The 23,329-nt window shown below is 45.0% G+C and overlaps 2 protein-coding genes across 6 annotated transcripts in view; one reads left to right on the top strand and one right to left on the bottom strand.

Annotated features, from left to right (window-relative positions):
* Positions 1 to 23,329, top strand: part of LOC122943759 (centromere protein P) — a 400,675-nt gene that overhangs the window by 49,040 nt on the left and 328,306 nt on the right. The window lies entirely within an intron of this gene.
* Positions 241 to 14,777, bottom strand: OGN (osteoglycin). 2 transcript variants are annotated; one of them, XM_044301757.1, is made up of 7 exons: positions 14,662 to 14,777; positions 13,633 to 13,882; positions 10,515 to 10,593; positions 5,637 to 5,795; positions 3,972 to 4,174; positions 3,578 to 3,673; positions 241 to 1,665 (listed from the first exon to the last, which is right to left on the bottom strand). In XM_044301757.1, the coding sequence occupies exons 2-7, from the start codon at positions 13,801 to 13,803 to the stop codon at positions 1,492 to 1,494; spliced, it is 882 nt and encodes a 293-aa protein (XP_044157692.1). In that variant the 5' UTR covers positions 13,804 to 13,882; positions 14,662 to 14,777; the 3' UTR covers positions 241 to 1,491. The 2 variants fall into 2 exon arrangements, with proteins under 2 accessions (XP_044157692.1, XP_044157690.1); XM_044301755.1 differs by lacking the exon at positions 14,662 to 14,777 and having other exon boundaries at positions 13,633 to 13,920.

The raw sequence follows: 23,329 nt of genomic DNA, 5'->3' as shown, positions 1-23,329 counted from the left end.
TGATCCAACAAGCAGTTCCGTCGCCGGAACTATAGATGGTTATTGAAGGACTATAAAGTTGTTAGAAGTACTTGAGATTATGGCTATCTCCAACCAGTACTAAAGGAGACAAGATGCTTTTCTGAGCACTGCAGTCCCTTCTTCTTGACCCCCACCAATATTTTCTGACTTGTCTTCATGCCGTCAGATTAATTAAAGGGGATTTTCTGTTACTTGGGAACAAAGCTTTTTCTTTACCCATTAATTGTTCATATGTTTTACCCAATTTGCATTAAAGGGGTTATTCCATGAAAAGTATTACTTTGCAATAAATAGGGCATTTCGTAGTTTTATTCCGGTCGCCTTTCGGCATATTTGCCGTGCTGCTGGGGAACTCCAGTTCCCCCCCATTATAGTCAATGGGGCTGGAGCGGACCTCCGGCGGCACGCATGCTCTAGCGGCAGCACGGATTCGGCAGGCTGTTTTGGCGGGTGAAGGCCGCCGCTAGTGTGAAACTAGCCTAATTTTCAGACTGGTGAGTCCCACATTGGTGATCTTGGTTAATCCCCGGCTCGTTTGCTCTGCTGACGTGCAGGGAAGAGTGAGTGTAAACTAGGGAGGTTGATGATGATGAGGAGCCGCAAGGGGGTGGGGAGGATTGTATCAGCACTGAAGACATCATCACTGGGGATTATGGGACCCGACTACTCACTGCAAAGGACGTGTTGAAGTGAAGCCAGCTGGCGGTTGAGAGCGGACAAGCAAGGCACAATTTGAAAGGCAAATGTATTGGAAAGTTGTATGGGGACTAGATTAAGGCTTACTAAACTAGGTCTCTGAGAACTCCTTTAAATGTGAATTTGGTCCGGTGGTGGTAGTAAAGTTTTATGAAATGGAGACATTTTGAGGTTAGTGGTTTCTTTTTGCAGGTATTACTTCAAAAAGAGAAGTTTTATTTTTAAGGCTGATATTTATTTATTTATTTTACTTGTATTCCCCATTCACTAACAGATCCGGGGCATCTTTTCTTACAAATCTGTGTTATTCCTTCTATGAAGGACTTGGCAGCTGGGTGTTACCATTCCCCTTGTGTTTGACGTTGACAGTGTCAAAGTGTGTGGAAATGTACCCCTAAACTGGTAACAGACAATTAACTTATGAATTTCTAGGAGAAATAACAGAGGAACACAAAATAAAAAAACACTTCAACATTGTTCTGTTATGGGGAATACGGAGAGGTGGCAAATCCTTTTTAATGGACAGAATTTTCGTACTCCCCTTCCAATAGATGAGCGCTATGTTGCTGTGTGTGTCCCCATCTTTTCTATAAGAGGCTGTGGCATAGAGGTCGCTGTACACTACTGTGTTATCGCCGCTATACTGTTTAATAGGCTCTATCTAAATTATTGTAACTGAAAATATTTCCTGCTTAAAATCATTAAACTTGTGACCTAATTATTTCTGGTGACTGGTAACGGGTAAGTAACTCTGATGTTAACCATACAGCCCCATTATTTAAAATATGAGCCATAAGGTAAAATTCTCAGGCAAGTGAAGCTGTTTGGATATTTTCCCAGGATCACTGGATTTCCCTCCATTCTGATCTCATCCAGTCTGGGTCGTAGGTAACGTGTGTCATTTGCTTTGCAAAATGTGTCGTCTGTGATGGCATCTATGTTGTTGAACTGAAGTAAAGATAAAAAAAGCGTATTATTAATACAATAGAAACCATGATTACCCAGAATACATCGATTTTTAAATATGTGAATATGTGGAATATAAAGAAGGCTACTTTCACACTAGCGTTGTTTAAATCCGGCGTTCAATTCCGACACCGGAACTGCCCGCCGTATCCGGAAAAACGTGTGAAAATGGATTACATTTGAATCCTGATCAGGATTTTGATCACAATGAAAAAATGCATTAGAAAAAACGGATCCGCCATTTATGGACTTTAACTTATGGACTTCTTTTCCGGATTTGAGCCCCTAGGACGGAACTCGGCGCCGGAAAAGAAAAAACGCTAGTGTGAAAGTACCCTTAGACACATTAATACAATGTTGTCATCAGACGTGGATGGGCGTCCCACCCCTTCTTCATGGCTGACAGTTGGACTTCTCTATCTAGTCACACACATATTTGCGACACAACACATTCCGCATACTGCGCACAAAGTCTTTGATAAATATCCGCACCAGACACACCCTCAGACCCCAGAAAAGGAATCCCTGAACACTGCTCTTCCTTTGTGCAAATCACAAGAGGGGAAGCCATTGTTTCTCGCACTGCAGTCACAAATGAATTGACAAAACATGTTCAAACCTTCACAGGCAGGGACTAGGGAGATTATGTGGAAAAATGATGTATTTGCCTTTTCTGAAATTTGATTAAAATTCTACAGCCACAGTGCGGATGATATTTTACTCATCCTTGTAGAAATCATTAGAAATCATTATTACATAGAATGAATACAGTATATGTATGGAATAATAGTAGATGCATTAAAACATAGACAACAGCAGTCAACACATTTGCATGGACGCTTCATTTAACTCTCTGGGACTACTGAAGAGAAGTTGAGTACAGTGCTTAAAGGGGTGTCCGGGTTATTTATATTAGATCAGCGGGGGTCCATCTTCCAGAACCCCCGCTGATCAGCTGTTTGAAGAGTAGGCCTCTCTCCGTGCGAGTGCTGCCTTCTCTTCATTGATAGGAAGGAGCCGCCCTATAGTAGTGAATGGCACGGCTTATTTGTAATTACCTACTCGGTGCTACAGGTGTGACGGTGAGCGGGAAAACAATGAAGGGAAGGCAGCGCTTGCATGGAGGGTAGGTCATCAATATAAATAAAGAGGACAACCCCTTAAACAATGCGTGGCAGTTCCACACTGAGGGATGGAGAGCACTATGCATGTTTAACAGGACATACACAAGACCCCCATTCATCTGATCAGCGGGGTCCCAATAGTTGAACCTCCACTGATCAGACTCTGATCCTCTATCTTGTGGATTGGAGTGGTTGGAGACCTTTTGAGTTTTTTTATTTTTTTTTGGCAAACCCCTCTCTTGGGCAGACTTACAAAGGGAATCCTACTTACCTGCTTTCCAGCGCTGGCTCCCCACTGCTTCTCTCCCCAGCCTCTGCTGCTCCACTGTGCTCCGACGATGTCAAATTCCATTTTGATGCCACTGCAACCAATTGCTGACCGCAGCAGTAACCCACTTCACTTGCATCATGTGACTATTTGACATGAAGCAAAAGAAGCAGGTCACTGCTGCGGCCAGCGGTTGGCTGCAGCGGCGTCAAAGCTAAAGTTGACTTCCTGGGAGCGGAGTGGAGCAGAGCAGATGGGGAGAGAAGCAGCGGGGAGCCAGTGCCAGGATGCAGGTAGATAGGCTTCCCTTTTCAGATCTACCCAAGAAGGGTTTTTTACCTAAAACCCCCATCCAAAGTGCACAATCCCTTTAAGCTGACGAAACACATTACTTAAATGTTGGCACATCCAATAATCTATGTCAGGAACAGCAAAGACCTCTCCACAAGGTGTCTGACTGCAGTATGCCCAGCCTGTAGAATGGAGATAATATGACCTGTACCTGTAGATGGAGGACACGTAGGCTCTCAGGTAGGTTTGCTGGGACGCTTTCCAGCTGATTGTGAGCCAGGTAGAGGTATGCTAACTTGGTCAGTTTCTATAAGAAGAAAATAATAATTTGTGATTGATAGCAGCATTTACAATTAGCAGTTGTCACATACCTGATGTAAAGATGATGAACCTGTTTTGTGGCAAATTTTTCATGCATCTGCATCATCACATATCTAGTCTCCATTAATACTCTATCATTATGTATTAGACTTCACTATGTAGCTTCAGACAATTAGAATTGGTTTCCACCCGGTCCAGCACAACTGGACTCCATCATCCATTTATAAATCTAGATCACCATATGATATTGTATGCTGTGGTCATTGTAAGGTTTGTGCTGTTACCTTGAAGGCGTTGGCTTTGATGGCTTTGCTCTTAATCATGTTATTGTTGGCATTAAATGAGGTCAGTTTTGTTGGTAAAGCTGGAATCCTGGTCAGTTTGTTGTCTGCAAGTGAAAGCTGCTCAAGGTTGTCGAGCTTTTCAAACGCTTTATCTTCAATCTCTACTATTTCATTCCCGGTAAGGTCAATCCTCTTCAAGGTGGCTAGGAGACAGGGAAGACAACTCAAGACTCAATTTTGCATCAGATGGATCTGTTTATGTGCAAGAGTGACTGCATAAAGAGTCTCAAATACTCTCTTAAAGGGAACCTGTCACGTTGGACATGCAGGCCGATCTGCGCTATCGTGTTATAGAGAAGCTGAGCAGATGTATACTTTTGTGGAGTTTTTTTTTAAGCGCAGGGCAAAAGAGAGCATCAGACCATGAAAAGCTCCTATGCTCACATCAGGGGGCCAGGGGGTGAAAATGAGGATATGTCCAGTTTCAGAGCTGACCCCTTTAATTGGCCCAAAACCTTGTGATACGTTCCCTTTGACAGAACATTGCTTTAAAGAGTCACTGTACTTTCACACAATAGAGAATTTAATAGAGAATGGTGTAACTAGCAAATGTTCTAAATCACTTCATTTAAAAAAAATCTGCCTGCATTCACCTGAAAAAAGCTGTACAGTCATGGCCACAAGGGTCTCTCTTCTACCTAATTTGCATTCCACTGAGTCATCTCTGGTAACAGAGACCACTGAGAGTGGGGGGAGGGGGGGGGGGGGGCGAGAGTGTCAGAGCTAGCTGAGGTTGTGAGCCTGATAAACCATCTGCTTTTAAACATCACATGAGCTTCCTGCCTTTCTGTAAGTGATTTACCCCCCTTTATCAGCTTTCTGAGCTCTCTAGAAGAATAACAAACATACTGGGAAGTGAGGTCACTGTATACAGTGCTAGCAGAAGGGATACACTCACTGCTACTGAGAGAAATGCATCTACCTGTGCAGTTGAAACAGGGAACATGGCTGAGAGAGACTTTAGGGAAGCCCAAACATAACTGTTCCTTCAAAGTTATAATTGTACAAACAGGCACAGCCATTTTTATTTATTTTTTTACTCAGGAGCGCTTTAAATTTGCTATGAGAAAAGCTTCTTGGCTAGCTGGAACATTGCATTGTTAAATAAAATGATGCTACTTTTTCACAAAGAGTGGCATGCAGCCTTCCAAATTGAACATATTGGGCTATGATCAGTAGCGGATTTGTTGCAGAAACTGTATTCGGTATAGATTCTGCACTAAAAATCTGCAACAAATTACACTGCATCAAGTGCGATTGAGATTGAAAAATAAATCATTGTGGATTTTAGGGCATGCTGCAGATTCAGATCTGCAGTGAGTCCTGCATGTTGCAGATTGCTGTAAAGCAGGGATGGCCAACATGTGGCTCTCTAGCTGTTGTAAAACTACAATTCCCACCATGCCCTAAAGTAGGCTGATAGCTGTAGGCTGTCTGGGCATGCTGGGAGTTGTAGATGTGCAACATCTGGAGAGCCTCAGGTTGGCCATTCCTGCTGTAAAGCAAAGAGTGAAATTTGCTGCAAAACCTATGGATGGAGAAAACCCATATTATCGAAGGCGATCCCACTAAAGCACAGGGAGAACTGAGCCGCTGTATACTTACGAAAGTCAGAAAAGTCTTTCACAGTAATTTTCTTAATTTTGTTGAATCGAGCATAGAGATAAGCAGTTTCTTTAGGCAAGGGGGGCACTTCCTCGATTTCTGTTTCTTCACAGTAAACTGATCCGCTGAGACATACACAAGCCAGGCATGTAGGCAAATCTGAAATGGAAGGTATTAAAATAATAATAAAGGTGGAAATGTCACCATTTCACAATTAAAATCTACAACAAAGGTTGTGTAAGTTGAATCTTTTTCCTTACTTATCTAGTAATAATTTTAATCTAATGGCTTTTTCTTTAATTTCCCTCGCAAAGTTAAAACGTAACCTCCAGTGCAGATGGACCCTCATTTACATTGCCTTTCCCTCTAATGTTCAGCTGTTTTGTGCTGCCAAAGTCTCCTAATTTTTTCTCTTTCTCAGTTAATTAAACTAGAATACATTAAAGTACTATTTGGGTCATTTGAGGATGCTCTGCATTGCAGTGCTTTGCAATACAATGTATTCTGTGTATGCCATTTTAAAGGGGTTCTGCAGTTTTTTTAAACTAATGATCTATCCTCTGTAGGGTTGTTTCGATGCCATAAAAAAGTATTGCGATACTTGATACTAATCGATACCACACAAAAAAAATAAAACACCAAAAAAAGCTGCGTGCATTGCACATTTTATGGAACGTCTGGCCCATAATAGAACAGTCCGATCATATTTTTTTGGGGGGGGACAAGGTGACAAAAAAAAAGGCGAATTGCGCAGTTTTAATTTTTTTTCCTGTTATGGCGCTCACCTCATAGGATTTTTTTTAAATATTTTAATAGTTTGGACTTTTCAGACATGGCGATATGTATTATGTTTATTTATATATTTTATATGTAAAATTGCAAAAGGGGGTGATTTATACTTAATATTTTAATGTGTTTTTTTTTTAAACCTTTTCATTTGAATTTTTTTTTTACTTTTTATTTAAAAAATTTCCCTGCTTAGGGGCTAGAACCTGGGATCTTTTCATCCCTTATCCTATTCACCCTAATAGATCTCTATTAGGATGAATAGGACTTCATTCTCTCCCTGCTACCCTGTGCATAGTACACACAGCAGCAGGGCGATTACCATGGCAGCCAGGGCTTCAGTAGCATCCTGGCTGTCATGGTAACCGATCAGAGCCCCAGGATTACACTGCTGGGGCTCCGATCAGAAGCTGCCACTGCACCACCAATGGAGGAGGGGAGGGGACCCTGTGGCCACTGCCACCAATGATTTTAATACTGGGGGGCGCACTGCGCCATCGATGATTTTAATACTGAGGGGGGGGGGGGCGCACTGCACCACCAATGATTTTAATATTGGGGAGGAGGGGGGGGAGGGCGCCACTAATAATATAATTAACATTTAAAACAGGAGGCAGGTGTGGAACCTGAGGGGTTAACTGCCGCTAATCGCAGCTCCCCGGCAGCACCCACCTCCGGGATTTGTATTAAACATTTACTTTCATTGGTGGCGCAGTGCACCTGCCCCTCTTTCCTCATTGGTGGCAGCGGCACAGGGGGGAGGGAGAGAGAGACTGCTTCCTTCTTTCCTGTGCTACTGAGGAGAACACAGAGTGCGCTGAGAGCCACGCGCTGAGAGCAGCGCGCTCTTTGTTCTCTGATACTAGGCTGTGCAATAGCAAAGCCTAGTATCGAAATAAGGCAAATCCTGGTATCTAGGTCAATACCAGGCAAAAGTATCGATTGGGTATCGAAAACTTGATACCCTAAAAAACCCTAATCCTCTGGATAGATCATCAGCATCTGATTGGCGGGGGTCCGACGCCCAGGACCCCTGCCGATCAGCCGTTTGAGAAGGCAGCAGCTCTGGCAGCAGCGCAGCAGCCTTCTTGCTGTTTACCGCAGGCCCAGTGACGTCACGACTAGTATCAATGGCCTGGGCGGTGCTAAGCTCTGTTCACTTGAATGGAGCTTAGCCCTGCACAGGCAATTGATACTATTTGTGACGTCACAGGATGGATCATCAGTTTAAAAAGACTGCAGAACCCCTTTAAGTAGTTTATGGATTTTAAACCTTTCATAAGTCACCCTGTAGTCCATTATCTAAACCTGACCAAGCACGTGCAGTTGATATGCAATAGCTATAGGGACTAGTATATACAAAAAAAAAGAAAAAGAACTGAATCGCACATCCAGATGCTATGCTATGCTTTCATCCCTGCTACTTAGCAGAAGACAGCGCTACTTGGCGCATGTGTACCGCCTCCTGTGCTACATGCTGACTGAGGCATTCGTGTACATTTTGATCAAAAGGCATAAGCCCACTCACTATGGCAGTACACATGCGCCAAGTAGCGCTTTTTTTCCTGCTAAGTAGCAGGGATGAGATCAAAGCATAGCATGTGGATCTGCGATCCAGTTCTTTTTCTATTTTTGTATACATATAGATGGGACTAGTCTTCTGCATGTGCATGGTACAAAGGAGTGCCACAAAGTAGATGTCCATCCGCTGTGTCACATGAACAGATTTACCCTGGAGCTACCCTGAATAGCATTATTTACGTAGCCCCCCTGGTCTTCAGTCTATCCCTGTACAGCTGCGTGGGAACTACCAGTCCGCTTGCTCTTGGAGTGGTCTCTGTTCAAGTGACTGCTGCCCCATGGGGGTCAAGAGACATTGGTGCAGAGCACCAAGGGATTAGGCAAAACTAGTCAGGGGAAGGCCAAGGTAGGAGCAGGTATAGTTTATGCAATTTAATAACATTTTGAGGTCAGGGTAGGCAGCTGAGGGTCAGTACAGGGGTCAGATGAGACGGTGAAGGATCAAATCCAGAAGTCAGTACACAGATCGGCAAACAAGCTAAGGCTACTTTCACACTGGCGTTTTGGCTTTCTGTTTGTAGGATCCGTTCAGGGCTCTCACAATGAATCAGTTTTGCCCTAATGCATTTTGAATGGATGAGGATCCGCTCAGAATGCATCAGTTTGCCTCCGTTCTGTCTCCATTCCACTTTGGAGGCTGCTTGCAGCGTTTTTCTGTCTGCAATGTGGTACGGAGCAAGACACAATAGAAAATGGATCGGTCCCCCATTGACTTTCAATGGTGTTCATGACGGATCTGTCATGGCTATAGAAGACATAATACAACCGGATCCGTTCATCACGGATGTATGCGGTTATATTATGGCAACGGAAGCGTTTTTACAGATCCACAACGGATCCGCAAAAAACACTAGTGTAAAAGTAGCCTAAGTTTCAGTCAATTTAAGACACCAGAACAGTGATAAAAGGGCAAGGGAAGCTGGAAAATGGATCAAATTGATGGTGCCTGTCAAGCAGGCTGTGATCTTCGCCCACTGAAATTGTGCTGCTAAGAATCATGGGGCACAATGGGGAGCAGCAGTGGTGCAGACATGCTTTTGTTTTCCAGGTTAACATGATTATTGTTGTCAGTAATCACATTCATTTGGGCCTTTATGTTGGAATACCCCTTTAATAAACTTACTAAAAATCTAAAAATTTCTTTGCAAATTTTCAGACTTTACCCTGCTTTTCAGATCTACAGTATTATTTGAACTACTCTCTTCTAAGCAGGAAATACTGCATCTTGCTAAAAATTCTGTGCCTTATATTTTGCAGTACCAGAGCTTCCTGACTGCTTCCTTATTGACCCGCATAGCGCTTATACAGCGCTGTGCTGGATCAGTGAGAGAGCTCCTGCACACTTCTCTCTCTCCCTGCCCGACACTGATCCATATGGTCAGTCCCTCCCTATGCTGAAGGTCCACAGGCAGCAGGGAAATGCATGAAAGCCCTGACTTCGTGTAGCTAAAGGACCTTTAATGAAGTAACCAGTGGGAGGAGTCAGACCAGTAAGAAGACTAGGGCTACACAGTGGGTGCTGTATTGTACTGCACACTGTGACTTGATGCTTATGGTGATGTTGATGCTCCTATTATATGACCACATGCTCCGCTGGTGTTTGTTTCAATGGTCAAAAGAAGACACATTAGGATTAAAACCTGACTGTAAACTATTAACCCCTTCTATGCTACACTATTAAAGGGGTTTTGCCATCTCAGACAATGGGGGCATATCGCTAGGATATGCCCCCATTGTCTGATAGGTGCGGGTCCCACCTCTGGGACCTGTACCTACAACGAGAACCGAGCAGGGAAATGAACGGAGGGCACACAGCGCATGCGCAGTCGCCCTCCATTAATTTCTATGGCGCCGCCGAAAATAGCCGAGCGCTGGCTCGGCTATTTCCGTCTGCACCATAGAAATGAATGGGAGCAGGGGCTGCACGTGCGAGGTGCGCTCCCATTCACTTGTATGGGAGCAGCGCTTGGTGGTGGACGGACCCCGGGAAACCCAGGGTCCTCCAGCCACAGCTCTCCTCGCTCCATTCTCCTTGTAGGTGCGGGTCCCAGAGGTGGGACCCACACCTATCAGACAATGGGGGCATATCCTAGCGATATGCCCCCATTGTATGTGATGGGAATGCCCCTTTAAAGTTAGGGACATTGTCCCCTCCACTTCATTAAACAACCAGGGAATTTTGAATTGGTAGAATTTTATTTTTTTCTAATTTCATGTTGTTTAAACTGGGGGAACATCTTATGGTCTAAAAAATGACCACTATTTCTCTTTTAGAATGCTATGACAGTTATGATGACATCAAATCACATGACCAAAGCAGCCTTCTGTGGCACAGTGAAATTGCATCACCAGGGCAGTGCCACTTTAGTTTACCATTGTATGAGACCTACAGGCCCGCCTCTGCCCACACCCACTTTTTATGACCTGGCGTGAGTGGGAACCAGTCGCAGATTGTGGTGCAAATAACTCTTTTATGAAGTAAATATTTAATTCGATAATAAATGTTTTTACCTTTGGCTTCTATAGCTTCTTTGTCATCTTCAGCGGGGTCTCTCCTAAACCTTCCTTTTGCAACTATAAGTCCATTTGGCTGTTGAAATATATAGAATGTGATAGACATATCACAGTTCAGCAAGTACATGATAACTGGTGATAAAACCTCTTTTAAAAAGAATGCCCGAGTTGGGCAAAATTGCCCTGAACAATAAAAGATGCAGTACGGAGTCATTTATTCTCTTGCCATTGCGATACTTCACCACTAGGATGTCTTGCTGGCCTCTATTTACTTGTCTACAGCTGTGACATGCCTGTTTACCTCTGGTAACGACTGCAACCAGTCACTGGTCTCAGCAGTCTCTTACTCTACCACTGGGGCAAGTGATTTTTTATTTTTTTGTAGCTGTCACATGGGTATGCAGCGACGTCACAGTTGCAGCCAAGTAAACAGAAACCAGCAGGGAAACAAATGGTTAATTAACTTTCCTTTTATTCTTTTATCACATTTACAGTATCTGTCTTGGGCAATGTTTTGCTCAACTGGAGCTACTCCTTTAAGTCTGAGTTAAAGGGATTGTGCTGCCTGTTTATATTGATGACCTATCTTCAGGATAGGTCATCAATACCTGATTGATGGGGGTCTAACACCTGGCACCTCTGCCGATTAGCTGCATTGCTTCCTCTTCATTACACTGCCCGTCATCGCCCCTGAAGCAGTGGTGTAGAGCAGGGTTCCTCAACTCCGGTCCTCAGGGCCCACTTGCCGGTCATGTTTTCAGGATTTCCTTAGTATTGAGCAGGTGATAGAATTAGTGTCCATGCATCAGGACTTACCTCAGGCATTCATTCTGTGGGATATTCTCAAATCATGACTGGTAGGTGGGCCCTGAGGACTGGAGTTGGGGAACACTGGTATAGAGTAATTACAAGCACTCGCTCCATTCATGTGAGTTGAGCAAGTACCCGTAATTACAAAGCACCTCCTCGTCAAACAGGTCTTCTGTGGAATTCTTCTGTGTTTGCTTGATTTTTCTTTTATTAATTATGATTTACACAGTGACAGCTTTCCACATATTCATCCTAGACTGAATCTGGACTGAAAAAGTCCTTTGTTTTGGTTGTTTTTAGCATACTCAATAGCATGTTTCATATCTTTAGAAATCTCAGAACCTGATGCAGACCTGATAGACTTCAGACTTGGAATCCACCTAGTTGTCTTGGCTCAACCGTAAGTGGAAGCCATATTTCTGGTGAGAACAGACCCTTAAAGATTTTTTCCGGGACGAACACATTGATAGAAATCATCAATAACCAATCAGTGTGGGTCCAACACCTGACACACCCTACTGGTCAGCTGTGGTTCCAGAAGTAATCAGTGTGCGGAGCCGGGGCACCACAGCTTCTAACACTGTGCATTGGCCATTCTCAGGTACAGCATCTCATCTCCTATTCTAGTGAAGCAGCTTGGAGGCAGGATACTTTTCACATTAAAGTGGTACATGGAGACTTATTTATCAGGAAATATTCCATGAGAAAATGTAGGAAGATCATACCAGCCAAACCAGAGGTAGGCATCTCGCTTAGCCAATCGATACCCTGCTCTGTACTAATGGTTTCTATAGTTTTGAATTTGCTACCACCCCATTTATTTAGTTTTTTTTGCTCCGGAACCAGGATTGTATCAGAAATGTTAACGGCACAGTAATACAATCCAAGTGGTTGTTTCAGATTAGGAAAAAAGGTCTGCATTTCTCCCAGTAACTCCAGACTTGTCCGTGGGCTGCGTCCCATTCACTTGAGTGGAGCTGAGCTGCAATTTCAGACACAACCCATGGACGAGTGGTGCTGTTTCTCTGGTGAAAAAAGACAACTAGAAGACCATTTGGAAACATTTACATTATTAATACCTTGGCCCTGGATCTGCATTGGTTGAAATTCCCCTCTTTTCATTAATTATTATTTAAAGGGGTTTTCCCGGATTTACCTATTGATGACCTATACTTCTGATTAGGTCATCAAAGTCAGATATGTAGGGGCACCCCCAGTCATCAGATATTATCACTAGCTGTGGTGTTGGAAGTCCTGAAAACCCCCAGAAGTCCATCAGTAGATAAGTCCTGGAGAACCCAGAAGTCCATCAGTAGATAAGTCCCGGAGAACCCAGAAGTCCATCAGTAGATAAGTCCTGGAGAACCCAGAATCCCATCAGTAGATAAGTCCTGGAAAACCCTTTGTAAGTGCTGCTTCCTCTTCAGCGTTCACCTGCACTCCGTCTGCTTTGTAGCGGTGGTACAGGTAATTACAGATTTCTTTGTCATCCAGGTGAATGGGACAAAAAGCTGCAACCTTCGGCACTCCAGCTGTTGTTAAACTACCACTCCCAGCATGCTCCTTTCACTTCTCTGGGAGTTCAGAGAACAATCAAGCAACTGTGCATGATGGAAGATGTAGTTTCACAACACCTGGCGCGCCGGAGGATGCCGACCCCTGCCCTACACCATCACTACAGTGAACACTGCTGAGGAAGTAGATCTCATCCATGCACCGTGGCCTCTTCACAAAGCTGATGGGTGGGCGTGGCAGGAATCCTATCCTGAGGATAGGTCATCAGTATTATGAAACCAGAATACCCCTTTAACACAATGCAAGCAAACATTACGGCAAAAATTGCCCCTCCCTGGAGTTTTATCCAGTGTAGTAGGAGTTTCACAGTATTTCTAGATTTAGATTTTAGATTATATTGATTTTATTTTTTATTTTTTAATGTTCAAATCTGTGTCAGAGGCTCAGTTACACCAGACAAAATAAAGAAGCATGGTGGACACCCTGACGGACCCCATTATTCTCAATGGCGGTCCATTGGGCACCCTTGGTGTCTGTCCTCTCCACCTGTCGACCAACGCAGATGTGAACAGAGCCGGAACTACATGTAGTTAGTGATTTCGATGACATTTATCACGGACTAGAACTAGATAAAAGTTACATGTCCGATTATTATTGCAGCATTGTTGTAGCCAAGGAAGGCAACTTGTGATTTTTCCCGCCGGGTGGGAACTACAAATGCCAGCAAGGTCACCTCAGCCTGCTGAGTGACAACTGTTTGTGACAGAATATAACCTATATTCTTAGGTACCTCGTTTGCCGCTGCTTCTTCCTTGCGTCGTTCAAAGTGTTGCTTGAACAGCATTCCCTCAAAAATGTCCTCAGCATCATAGTCGAGTTCTTGTTGCTGCACAGGAGGTGCCGACTGTATGAACGGGAGCAGCAAGATGACTGAGCACCACATATGCATCGTCCGCTTCATGGCTGTCCTGGAGGTCGCACTCGAAGGACGCAGCTCTACTTCTAAAACTGTTTTCCTGAGCAAAATCCTTTCTCAGTGCCTGGGAGAGAACAGCATGTCATAACAATGGTGCGAGGCTGCATGACTTGTTGGCAGGGACTGAGGGGATTATGCTTAACCCCTTAGGGTGATTGCGAGAGGATGAGGCTATAAAGTACGGTAATTCAAGGAATCCAATGATCACCTTCATACTACAGTAAGCCCCCTGTACCGACTTGACATGTGTTACTCATTGGCAGGATTGCAAGTTAAAATTTCACTGCTGTAACATTATTCCAGCAATGGTTTGGGTTAACCCCACCCGCTCTGTCGTATAGGTAGGCTGCAGGCTGGGAGAGAATTGGTTAATGTCTAAAGCACGGAGATTAATCTTGGTGTAGCGGCCGCTTTACTCTAGGCACGTCGCTGAATCAGAACAAGAATATTCCGAAGAGATATCACATTTTATGGCAGGGTTATTTGTTTTATATGTATTGGATATGACCGTCTTTTAGAGCTCATTCAGACAGCCTTATGTTGTCTGCAAAAATGTGGATTCGTTTTTCTTCCCCAAAAAGTTCAGCATGTCCGCAAAAAACGTATTGCATTCCGCATTTTTGCAGACCCATAGACTTCAATAGGGCCACGTCCTGATTTTTACTGACAAATATAGGACATGTATTATTTGTTTTGCGGAGCTGTGGAACGGAAGAAAGGGGCCCCGTAGGAGTGAATGGGTCCGCACCTAATCTGCAAAATTGCGGATCAGAAGCAGAATACAACACACGGCCATCTGAATGAGCCCTTCCGCAGAGCCTGCAGGTTTAATGGGTCTCCTACCTTATGTTCCCTGATTCTCAGTGCTTCTGGCTGTCATTCAATGCATTAGATGAGCTGTACAGCCCAGATGTGAATAATCTTCATCTGCTGCAGGGGAACACCTCATTCTGTGTATGGATGACATGGGCCATGGAATGAGGGAGGCCGTTCCAGGAGGTATAGGTTTACTTCCCAAAGCAGGGGGGGCAATGCAGCTGACAATTCACACAGGCCCTAAGGCATACTGCAAGACAGAGCAAGAGATACTACTTTGGTTTAGGCTACGTGCACACGACCGTCTGTGTTTTGTGGTCTGCAAATTGCGGATCCGCAAAAAAACAAAACGGATGCCATCCGTTTTTTTTTTTGCGGATCCATTGTAACAATGCCTAAAATAGACAAGAATAGGACATGTTCTATTTATTTGATTTTTTTGCGGGGCTACGGAGCGGACATATAGATGCGGATGGCACACGGTGTGCTGTCCGTATTTTTTGAGGACCCATTGAAATGAATAGGTCCGCATCCTATCCGCAAAAAAACAGAACGGACACGGAAACAAAATATGTTTGTGTGCATGAGGCCTAATTTGTATAACAAAAAGACTGAAAGTACGTTTTCCCGCTTCAGGCCACTTTCACACTGATCCGGCAGGGTTCAGCAAAAATGCTTCCGTACTGATAATACAACCATCTGCATCCGTTATGAATGCATCCGGTTGTATTATCTTTAAAATAGCCATGACAGATCCGTCATGAACACCATTGAAAGTCAGTGGGTGACGGATCCGTTATCTATTGTGTCTGCCGCACAGAAACCCGTAACATGCTTCTGTTTGCTCTCCGGTATGGGAACGCGACCAAACTGAGCGCAATGCATTTTGGAGCACTCTGTTCAGTTCAGTTTAGTCCCCACTAACAATGAATTGGGACAAAATTAAAGCTTTTTTTTTCGGGTATTGAGACCCTATGACGGATCTCAAAACCGGAAAAGTTAATCGCAAGTGTGAAAGTAGCTTTAAAGTTCTGTCACCAGGAAATTCACTATATACATGAGTTCGTCTGCACTACTGGATAAAATCATCCACTTTTATTTCATTCTTTAAATAGGGCCTGTCACCTCTCCTGACCTGTCTGTTTATTACGTGCATTCCCCATGTAATACCAGTGCTGGAGCATCTAATCTGAGGAAGGAGCCAGCAGAGGATGCCGGAAGGGCAAGGGCAGGCCAAAGCCATATACTGCACCCTTACTCCTCAAAATGTGCCTTAAAGGGCATCTGTCAGCAGGTTTGTACCTATGACACTGGCTGACCTGCTGCATGTGCGCTTGGCAGCTGAAGGCATCTGTGTAGATCCCATGTTCATGTGTGCCCGCATTGCTGAGAAAACTGCGGGCACATATGCAAATGAGTCTCTAGGAGCAACAGGGCATTGCTGTTACCTCTACAGGCTCGACTCTCTCTGTGACTGCCGCACCCTCTGCACTTTGATTGTAGTGTAAACGAGATCACACCTGGACCTGACTTCTCCTAAAGTCTCGTGCTGCGCCATGCGCTTCTGTATAAGGCCTCATGCACACGGCCGTTGTTTTGGTCCACATCCGAGCTGCCGTTTTGGCGGCTCGGATGCGGACCCATTCATTTCAATGGAGCCGCAAAAGATGTGGACAGCACTCCGTGTGCTGTCCGCATCCGTGGCTCCGTTCCGCGGCACCGCAAAAAAATATAACATGTCCTATTCTTGTCCGCGATTTGTGGACAAGAATAGGCATTAATATAGCCGGTGCCCGTTTCCGTTCCGCAAAATACATGTTCTGCTTCATTTGTGACTTCTTTGTGCATTTTTCCATTACTGTCCTTTTAGAAATAAAGGACATATACCAAAAATGAATACTAGGGTCCACAGATATTCCAACAAATGCATACCTGGCCAGTTTCAGCATTATTCCTGACAGTTTTAAGTTCTTGTAATATGGTGGTGCATTGATCACGATCATGGACAAAAAATTACAGGCTCAACAATAATGTCATCTTCCTGGCTGCAGCGGTGATGTCCCGTGCACACCACATCATGGTACAGCCAATCACTGGCCTCAGCAGTGTACGGTGTGACTACTGAGGCCAGTGGTTGAATGTTGTGTATGGGATGTCACCACTGCATTCAGGAAAACAAGAGCATGGTGCAGGAAACATTAGGGAGAAAAACTGATTTATTTTGTTAACTCGGAACCGAAGTCCAGTTCGGTTCCAAGTTTTAAAGTGGCTTTCCACTTTAAAAATCAACTACCGAAGTTATTTACAAAAGGCTCACATGACTTTGAGAATAACTGAATCCGAAGCTCGCTTCGCTCATCACTATCAACCATCACTGCCACCAATCTGGGGTTTATGGCAGAGTAGCCAGAAAGAAGCCTCCCCTCAGTAAAGGACACATAAAAGTTTGCAGAAAAGTGTAAGCAAAGTACAGAGATATTCTTAAAGGGGTTTTCCAAGATGTTAATACTGATGACCGGTCTCAGATGTTTGAGAAGGTGCCGGTGTTCCTGTGAGCGCCACGGCCTTCTTGCTGCTTTCTCTAGGCCAGTGACAATACATTCATCGGTCATGTGGCCTAGGCACAGCTCAGCTCCATAGAAGTGAATGGGGCTGAGCTGTGATACCAAGCACAACCGCTATACAATGTGTGGTGCTGTGCTTGGTGAGCAGAAAGAAGGCTGCGGCGCTCACAGGAGCACCAGTGCCTTCTTAAACAGCTGATCGGCAGGGGGCCTGGGTGTCCGACCCACACCGAGAAGATAGATCAGGCATCCTCAAACTGCGGCCCTCCAGCTGTTGTAAAACTACAACTCCCACAATACCCTGCTGTAGGCTGATACCTGTAGGCTGTTTGGGCATGCTGGGAGTTGTAGTTTTGCAACAGCTGGAGGGCCGCAGTTTGAGGATGCCTGAGATAGATCATCATTATGAAAATCTCAGAAAACCCTTTTAAAGCTGCTCCGTCATCTGGACCATCCCCACCCTACCAGGCATATAGCCTGTTAGGTATCGTTTTAATCGGCGTCATCAATCCTGTCTGACGTCTGTTGGTGGTATTTATTTATTTTTTTGCACTATTTCAGGTAAAATCGATTCGCTATGACGAAGCACAAGGAAATTCAGCTAGACGGCGAATCGAATTTATCCTAGAATTCGCTCTACACCAATATACAGTTTTGTGGGGAAGGAATCAATACTTATTTTTTCAGTTAAATCCCTGCTCATTGCAGGAATTTAAAGTCCTGGTGTTGGTCCTATCAGTGACTGACAGCCTCCCCTCTAGGACTGTGAATACAGAGATACCGGTCGGACTAACTCCTGGACTTCACAGCCCAGAATGAGCAGGAATGTAAATGAATGAAATACAAGTCTGACAGAATCTTTTCCCATAAGAATACATACCAATCTGCTCAGCTCCTCCTGCTCTATAACATTCTGCCTGCAGCCCCGACACCATGTTCAACATGACAGGTTCCTTTTAAAGGGGCTGACCAGTTATTTTATACTGGTGGCCTGCAGTGTCGGACTGGGATGCCTAGGGCCCACCGTAAGGATACATTCAAATATTACCTGCTCACACAGCAGCAAGATGCTACCAGATGATTGAAAATGGGGGCCCCTGCAGTCACTGAGAAGGAAGGTCCTGGGGAGAAGAGGATACTGGCAGCTTTCCTCTACACCTAGAAGTCATCTCAGCTGTGATCAGGTCTATAATAATAAACTGGGGAGTTTCTTTAATGATCTATCAATTTTTTTTTTTATATGAACATAGGCTGATTGAGTGCTGTACATTGAATTTACAGTATGTGTATATGCAGTAAGTCTGCTGTATTATGTGCCACTCGTGCAGGGGTGGGAGACTAGGGGCCCACCTTGATCAGGGGCCCCCTGGGGGATTCACCTGTACCCCTGTGGGCCAGTCCGAACCTGGTGGCCAACACTCAGGATAGATCTGACACCTTGCACCCCTAAAGATCAGCTGTTCAGGCGTAGCTCCATTGACTGCTCCTTCCGTTCCTCGTGCACATGACTGTATGTTCAGTGCGGATCAGATGTGGACCCATTTATTTATTTCAATGGGGCCACAAAAGACGTGGACAGCACACTGTGTACTGTCTGCAACTGTATGTCCGTCCTGTGGCCCGGCAAAAAAGGTAGAACATGTCCTATTCTTGTCAGTTTTGCAGACAAGGATAGGACATTTCTTCAGGAGCTGTGATCTTTGTTTTAGACATCCGCAATTTGCGAACCCCAAAACGGATCCGGTCGTGTGCATGAGGCTGAAGTGTTAATAAGTGTTTCAGGTTTCCTTATAAATCTGAAAACTCTTTGATCAGCCCCATTGTGCTGAAACCTGAAGACCTGAATCTAACATATTCAAAAAATATGTCCACATTTTAACTTTACCATATCTTCTGTCTTTTTAGGATTCTATAACACATCGTTTTTTTGGGGGGGAGGGAGGTGTTTTCAGTTAATTTTTTGGTGCATTTTATGCAAAACCACCAGCTCTAGATGTTAGCTGAAGGTCTGTGGGGAAGATGAAATGCAGAACACCCAAGTGTTTTTTTGCTACTTGCGTATTTGTTAATTCGTTTTTTTTTTTTTTTGTCTTTCTGGCTTTAAAAAAAAATGCAGCCTGCTGGCGCTCTTAGGGTGCCTGCAGACAATGTGGATTATGTGCGTTTTTCCTGTGTGGATTTAGTGCGGAACAACTGCAGCGTAATAAAGATAAAGGACCAGTACAGTGTATGAGATTACACAAATCTCATGTACACTTTGCCTTTTTTTCTTAGATGCAGAAATTGACCTGCCGTGTGGCTTTTGAAATCTGCAGCGATAAATATTGAAAATTAATGTGAGGTTTTGGTGCAGATTTTCTGCACATAAATCTGCACCGTGTGCAGCATTTTGCCAACACCTTCTCTTTAGGTAAAAAGGGATATAAAATTGTAGCACACCATTCTTTTCCATCCTGCAAAAACCCCAGTCTAAGGCCTCATGCACACGACCGTTGTGTGCATCCGTGGCCGTTGTGCCGTTTTCCGTTTTTTTTTCGCGGACCCATTGACTTTCAATGGGTCCGTGGAAAAATCGGAAAATGCACCGTTTTGCAGCCGAGGCCGTGATCCGTGTATCCTGTCCGTCAAAAAAATATGACCTGTCCTATTTTTTTGACGGACAACGGTTCCCGGACCCATTCAAGTCAATGGGTCCGTGAAAGAACACGGATGCACACAAGATTGGCATCCGTGTCCGTGATCCGTGGCCGTAGGTTGCTTTCATACAGACTGATCCGAAGATCCGTCTGCATAAAAGCTTTTTCTGATCTAAGTTTTCACTTCGTGAAAACTCATTTCCGACAGTATATTCTAACACAGAAGCGTTCCCATGGTGATGGGGACGCTTCTAGTTAGAATACACTGCAAACTGTGTACAAGACTGCCCCCTGCTGCCTGGCAGCACCCGGTCTCTTACAGGGGGATATGATAGCACAATTAACCCCTTCAGGTGCGGCACCTAAAGGGGTTAATTGTACTATCATATTCCCCTGTAAGAGATCAGGGCTGCCAGGCAGCAGGGGGCAGACCCCCCCCCTCCCCAGTTTGAATATCGTTGGTGGCACAGTGTTCCCCCACCATCGCCCCCCCTCCCTCCCTCTATTGTATTAAATCGTTGGTGGCACAGTGCGCCAACCACCATCGGCCCCCCTCCCTCCCTCTATTGTATTAAATCGTTGTTGGCACAGTGTGCCAACCACCATCGGCCCCCCTCCCTCCCTCTATTGTATTAAATCGTTGGTGGCACAGTGTGCCAACCACCATCGCCCCCCCCCCCTCCCTCTATAGCAGTAACATTGGTGGCAGTGTGCGGTCTCAACAGTAGAAGATTCATACTTACCGGCTTGCTGCTGCGATGTCTGTGTCCGGCCGGGAGCTCCTCCTACTGGTAAGTGAAAGGTCTGTGCGGCGCATTGCTAAAGAACTGTCACTTACCAGTAGGAGGAGCTCCCGGCCGTTCACAGACATCGCAGCAGCAAGCAGGTAAGTATGAATCTTCTACTGTTGAGACCGCACACTGCCACCAATGTTACTGCTATAGAGGGAGGGGGGGGGGGCGATGGTGGTTGGCACACTGTGCCACCAACGATTTAATACAATAGAGGGAGGGAGGGGGGCCGATGGTGGTTGGCACACTGTGCCACCAACGATTTAATACAATAGAGGGAGGGAGGGGGGCCGATGGTGGTTGGCACACTGTGCCACCAACGATTTAATACAATAGAGGGAGGGAGGGGGGGGCGATGGTGGTTGGAACACTGTGCCACCAACGATATTCAAACTGGGGAGGGGTGGGTCTGCCCCCTGCAGCCTGGCAGCCCTGATCTCTTACAGGGGAATATGATAGTACAATTAACCCCTTTAGGTGCCGCACCTGAAGGGGTTAATTGTGCTATCATCTCCCCCTGTAAGAGATCGGGTGCTGCCAGGCAGCAGGGGGCAGTCTTGTACAAAGTTTGCAGTGTATTCTAACCAGAAGCGTCCCCATCACCATGGGAACGCTTCTGTGTTAGAATATACTGTCGGAAATGAGTTTTCACGAAGTGAAAACTTAGATCAGAAAAAGCTTTTATGCAGACGGATCTTCGGATCCGTCTGTATGAAAGCAACCTACGGCCACGGATCACGGACACGGATGCCAATCTTGTGTGCATCCGTGTTCTTTCACGGACCCATTGACTTGAATGGGTCCGTGAACCGTTGTCCGTCAAAAAAATAGGACAGGTCATATTTTTTTGACGGACAGGATACACGGATCACAGCCTCGGCTGCAAAACGGTGCATTTTCCGATTTTTCCACGGACCCATTGAAAGTCAATGGGTCCGCGAAAAAAAACGGAAAACGGCACAACGGCCACGGATGCACACAACGGTCGTGTGCATGAGGCCTAAGGGTCCATTCACACGTCCGTTGTTTCTTTCCTGATCTGTTCCGTTTTTTGCGGAACAGATCTGGACCAGATCTGTACCCATTCATTTTCAATGGGTCCTGAAAAAAAATCTGACATTGTGCTTTCCCATTTTTTTCAGGACCCATTGAAAATGAATGGGTCCAGATCTGGTCCAGATCTGTTCCGCAAAAAACAGAACAGCTCAGGAAAGAAACAACGGACGTGTGAATGGACCCTTAGGCCGTACGAGTGTATTACTGTAGTACAGCAGCGGCATGAAGCGCATGGCGTCATAGCAACCAGTGACGCCATGCGCTCCTGCTCGTAGCCGGAATCCAGGCCGTGTTACCATGGACCGCTCACGGCCGTGTGCATTCGGTCTTGGTATAAAGTCTGCTGGCGCAGAATGGGCCAAATTTATTAAGAGACACAGTGAAAGGTTGAAAAATTATGGTGCAAATATGGGTGCGTCATCATTTCCAACGTATTAATGACAGAATAGCTGTATAAAAGTTCTAATAAATGTCCCTAACTGTGTGCTAACAGTGTCTCAAAAAACACAGGTGGACAAAAAATAAAAAATGCACTTCTTCTTGCTTTTTTATTTAGGCTACATTTACACTCGCGTTTGGTGCGGATCCGTTCAGATAATACAACCGTCTGCATCCGTTCAGAACGGATCTGTTTGTATTATCTGTAACATACCCAAGACGGATCCGTCATGAACTCCATTGAAAGTCAGTGGAGGACGGATCCATTTTCTGTTGTGCCAGATTGTGTCATAGAAAACGTAATGCATTCTGAATGGATAAGGATCCGCTTAGAATGCATCAGTTTGCCTCCGTTCCGTCTCCATTCCGCTCTGGAGGCGGACACCAAAACGCTGCTTTCAGCGTTTTGGTGTCTGTCTGACGAAACTGAGCCAAACGGATCCGTCCTGACACACAATGTAAGTCAATGGGGACGGATCCGTTTGGCTCAGTTCCGTCAGACGGACACCAAAATGCTGAAAGCAGTGTTTTGGTGTCCGCCTCCAAAGTGGAATGGAGACGGAACGGAGGTAAACTGATGCATTCTGAGCGGATCCTTATCCATTCAGAATGCATTAGGGCAAAACTGATCCATTTTGGACCGCTTGTGAGATCCTATGACGGATCTCACAAACAGAAAGCCAAAACGGCAGTGTGAAATTAGGGACATTAACGGGTACAAAAATGCCAGAGCCAAATAAATGTTTATAAGAACCTTTAAGTTTTCAAATGTTCTTCACCTCAACTTAGTCTACTTTCACACTTGCGTTTTGGCTTTCCGTTTGTGAGATCCGTTAAGAGCTCTCAGAAGCGGTCCAAACTGATCAGTTTTGCCCTAATGCATTCTGAATGGAAAAGGATCCGCTCGGAATGCATCAGTTTGCCTCCGTTCTGTCTCCATTCTGCTCTGGAGACCAAAACGCTGCCTGCAACGTTTTGCTATCCGCCTGACGAAACTGAGCCAAACGGATCCGTCCTGGCACACAATGTAATTCAATGGGGACGGATCTGTTTTATCTGGCACAATAGAAAACGGATCAGTCTCCCATTGACTTTCAATGGAGTTCATGATGGATCCATCTTGACTATATTCCAGATAATACAAACGGATCCGTTCATGACGTTGTATTATTCTAACAGATCAGTTTTTGCAGATCCATGACGGATCCGC

The sequence above is a fragment of the Bufo gargarizans genome, chromosome 7 (genome assembly GCF_014858855.1).
Source record: "Bufo gargarizans isolate SCDJY-AF-19 chromosome 7, ASM1485885v1, whole genome shotgun sequence".
NCBI classification, from domain to species: domain Eukaryota; kingdom Metazoa; phylum Chordata; class Amphibia; order Anura; family Bufonidae; genus Bufo; species Bufo gargarizans.
This window is presented reverse-complemented; position numbering and strand designations above follow the sequence as displayed.

Bases quoted from the DNA above. Each gene is read 5' to 3' on its own strand.
- OGN (XM_044301757.1), bottom strand. From the start codon at position 13,803: ATGAAGCGGACGATGCATATGTGGTGCTCAGTCATCTTGCTGCTCCCG. The intron at 5,796-10,514 runs GTAAAAACATTT...CTTCCATTTCAG, and splicing joins AGAAGCTATAGAAGCCAAAG to ATTTGCCTACATGCCTGGCT. The intron at 1,666-3,577 runs GTACAGGTCATA...TCTTTACTTCAG, and splicing joins TACGTGTCCTCCATCTACAG to TTCAACAACATAGATGCCAT.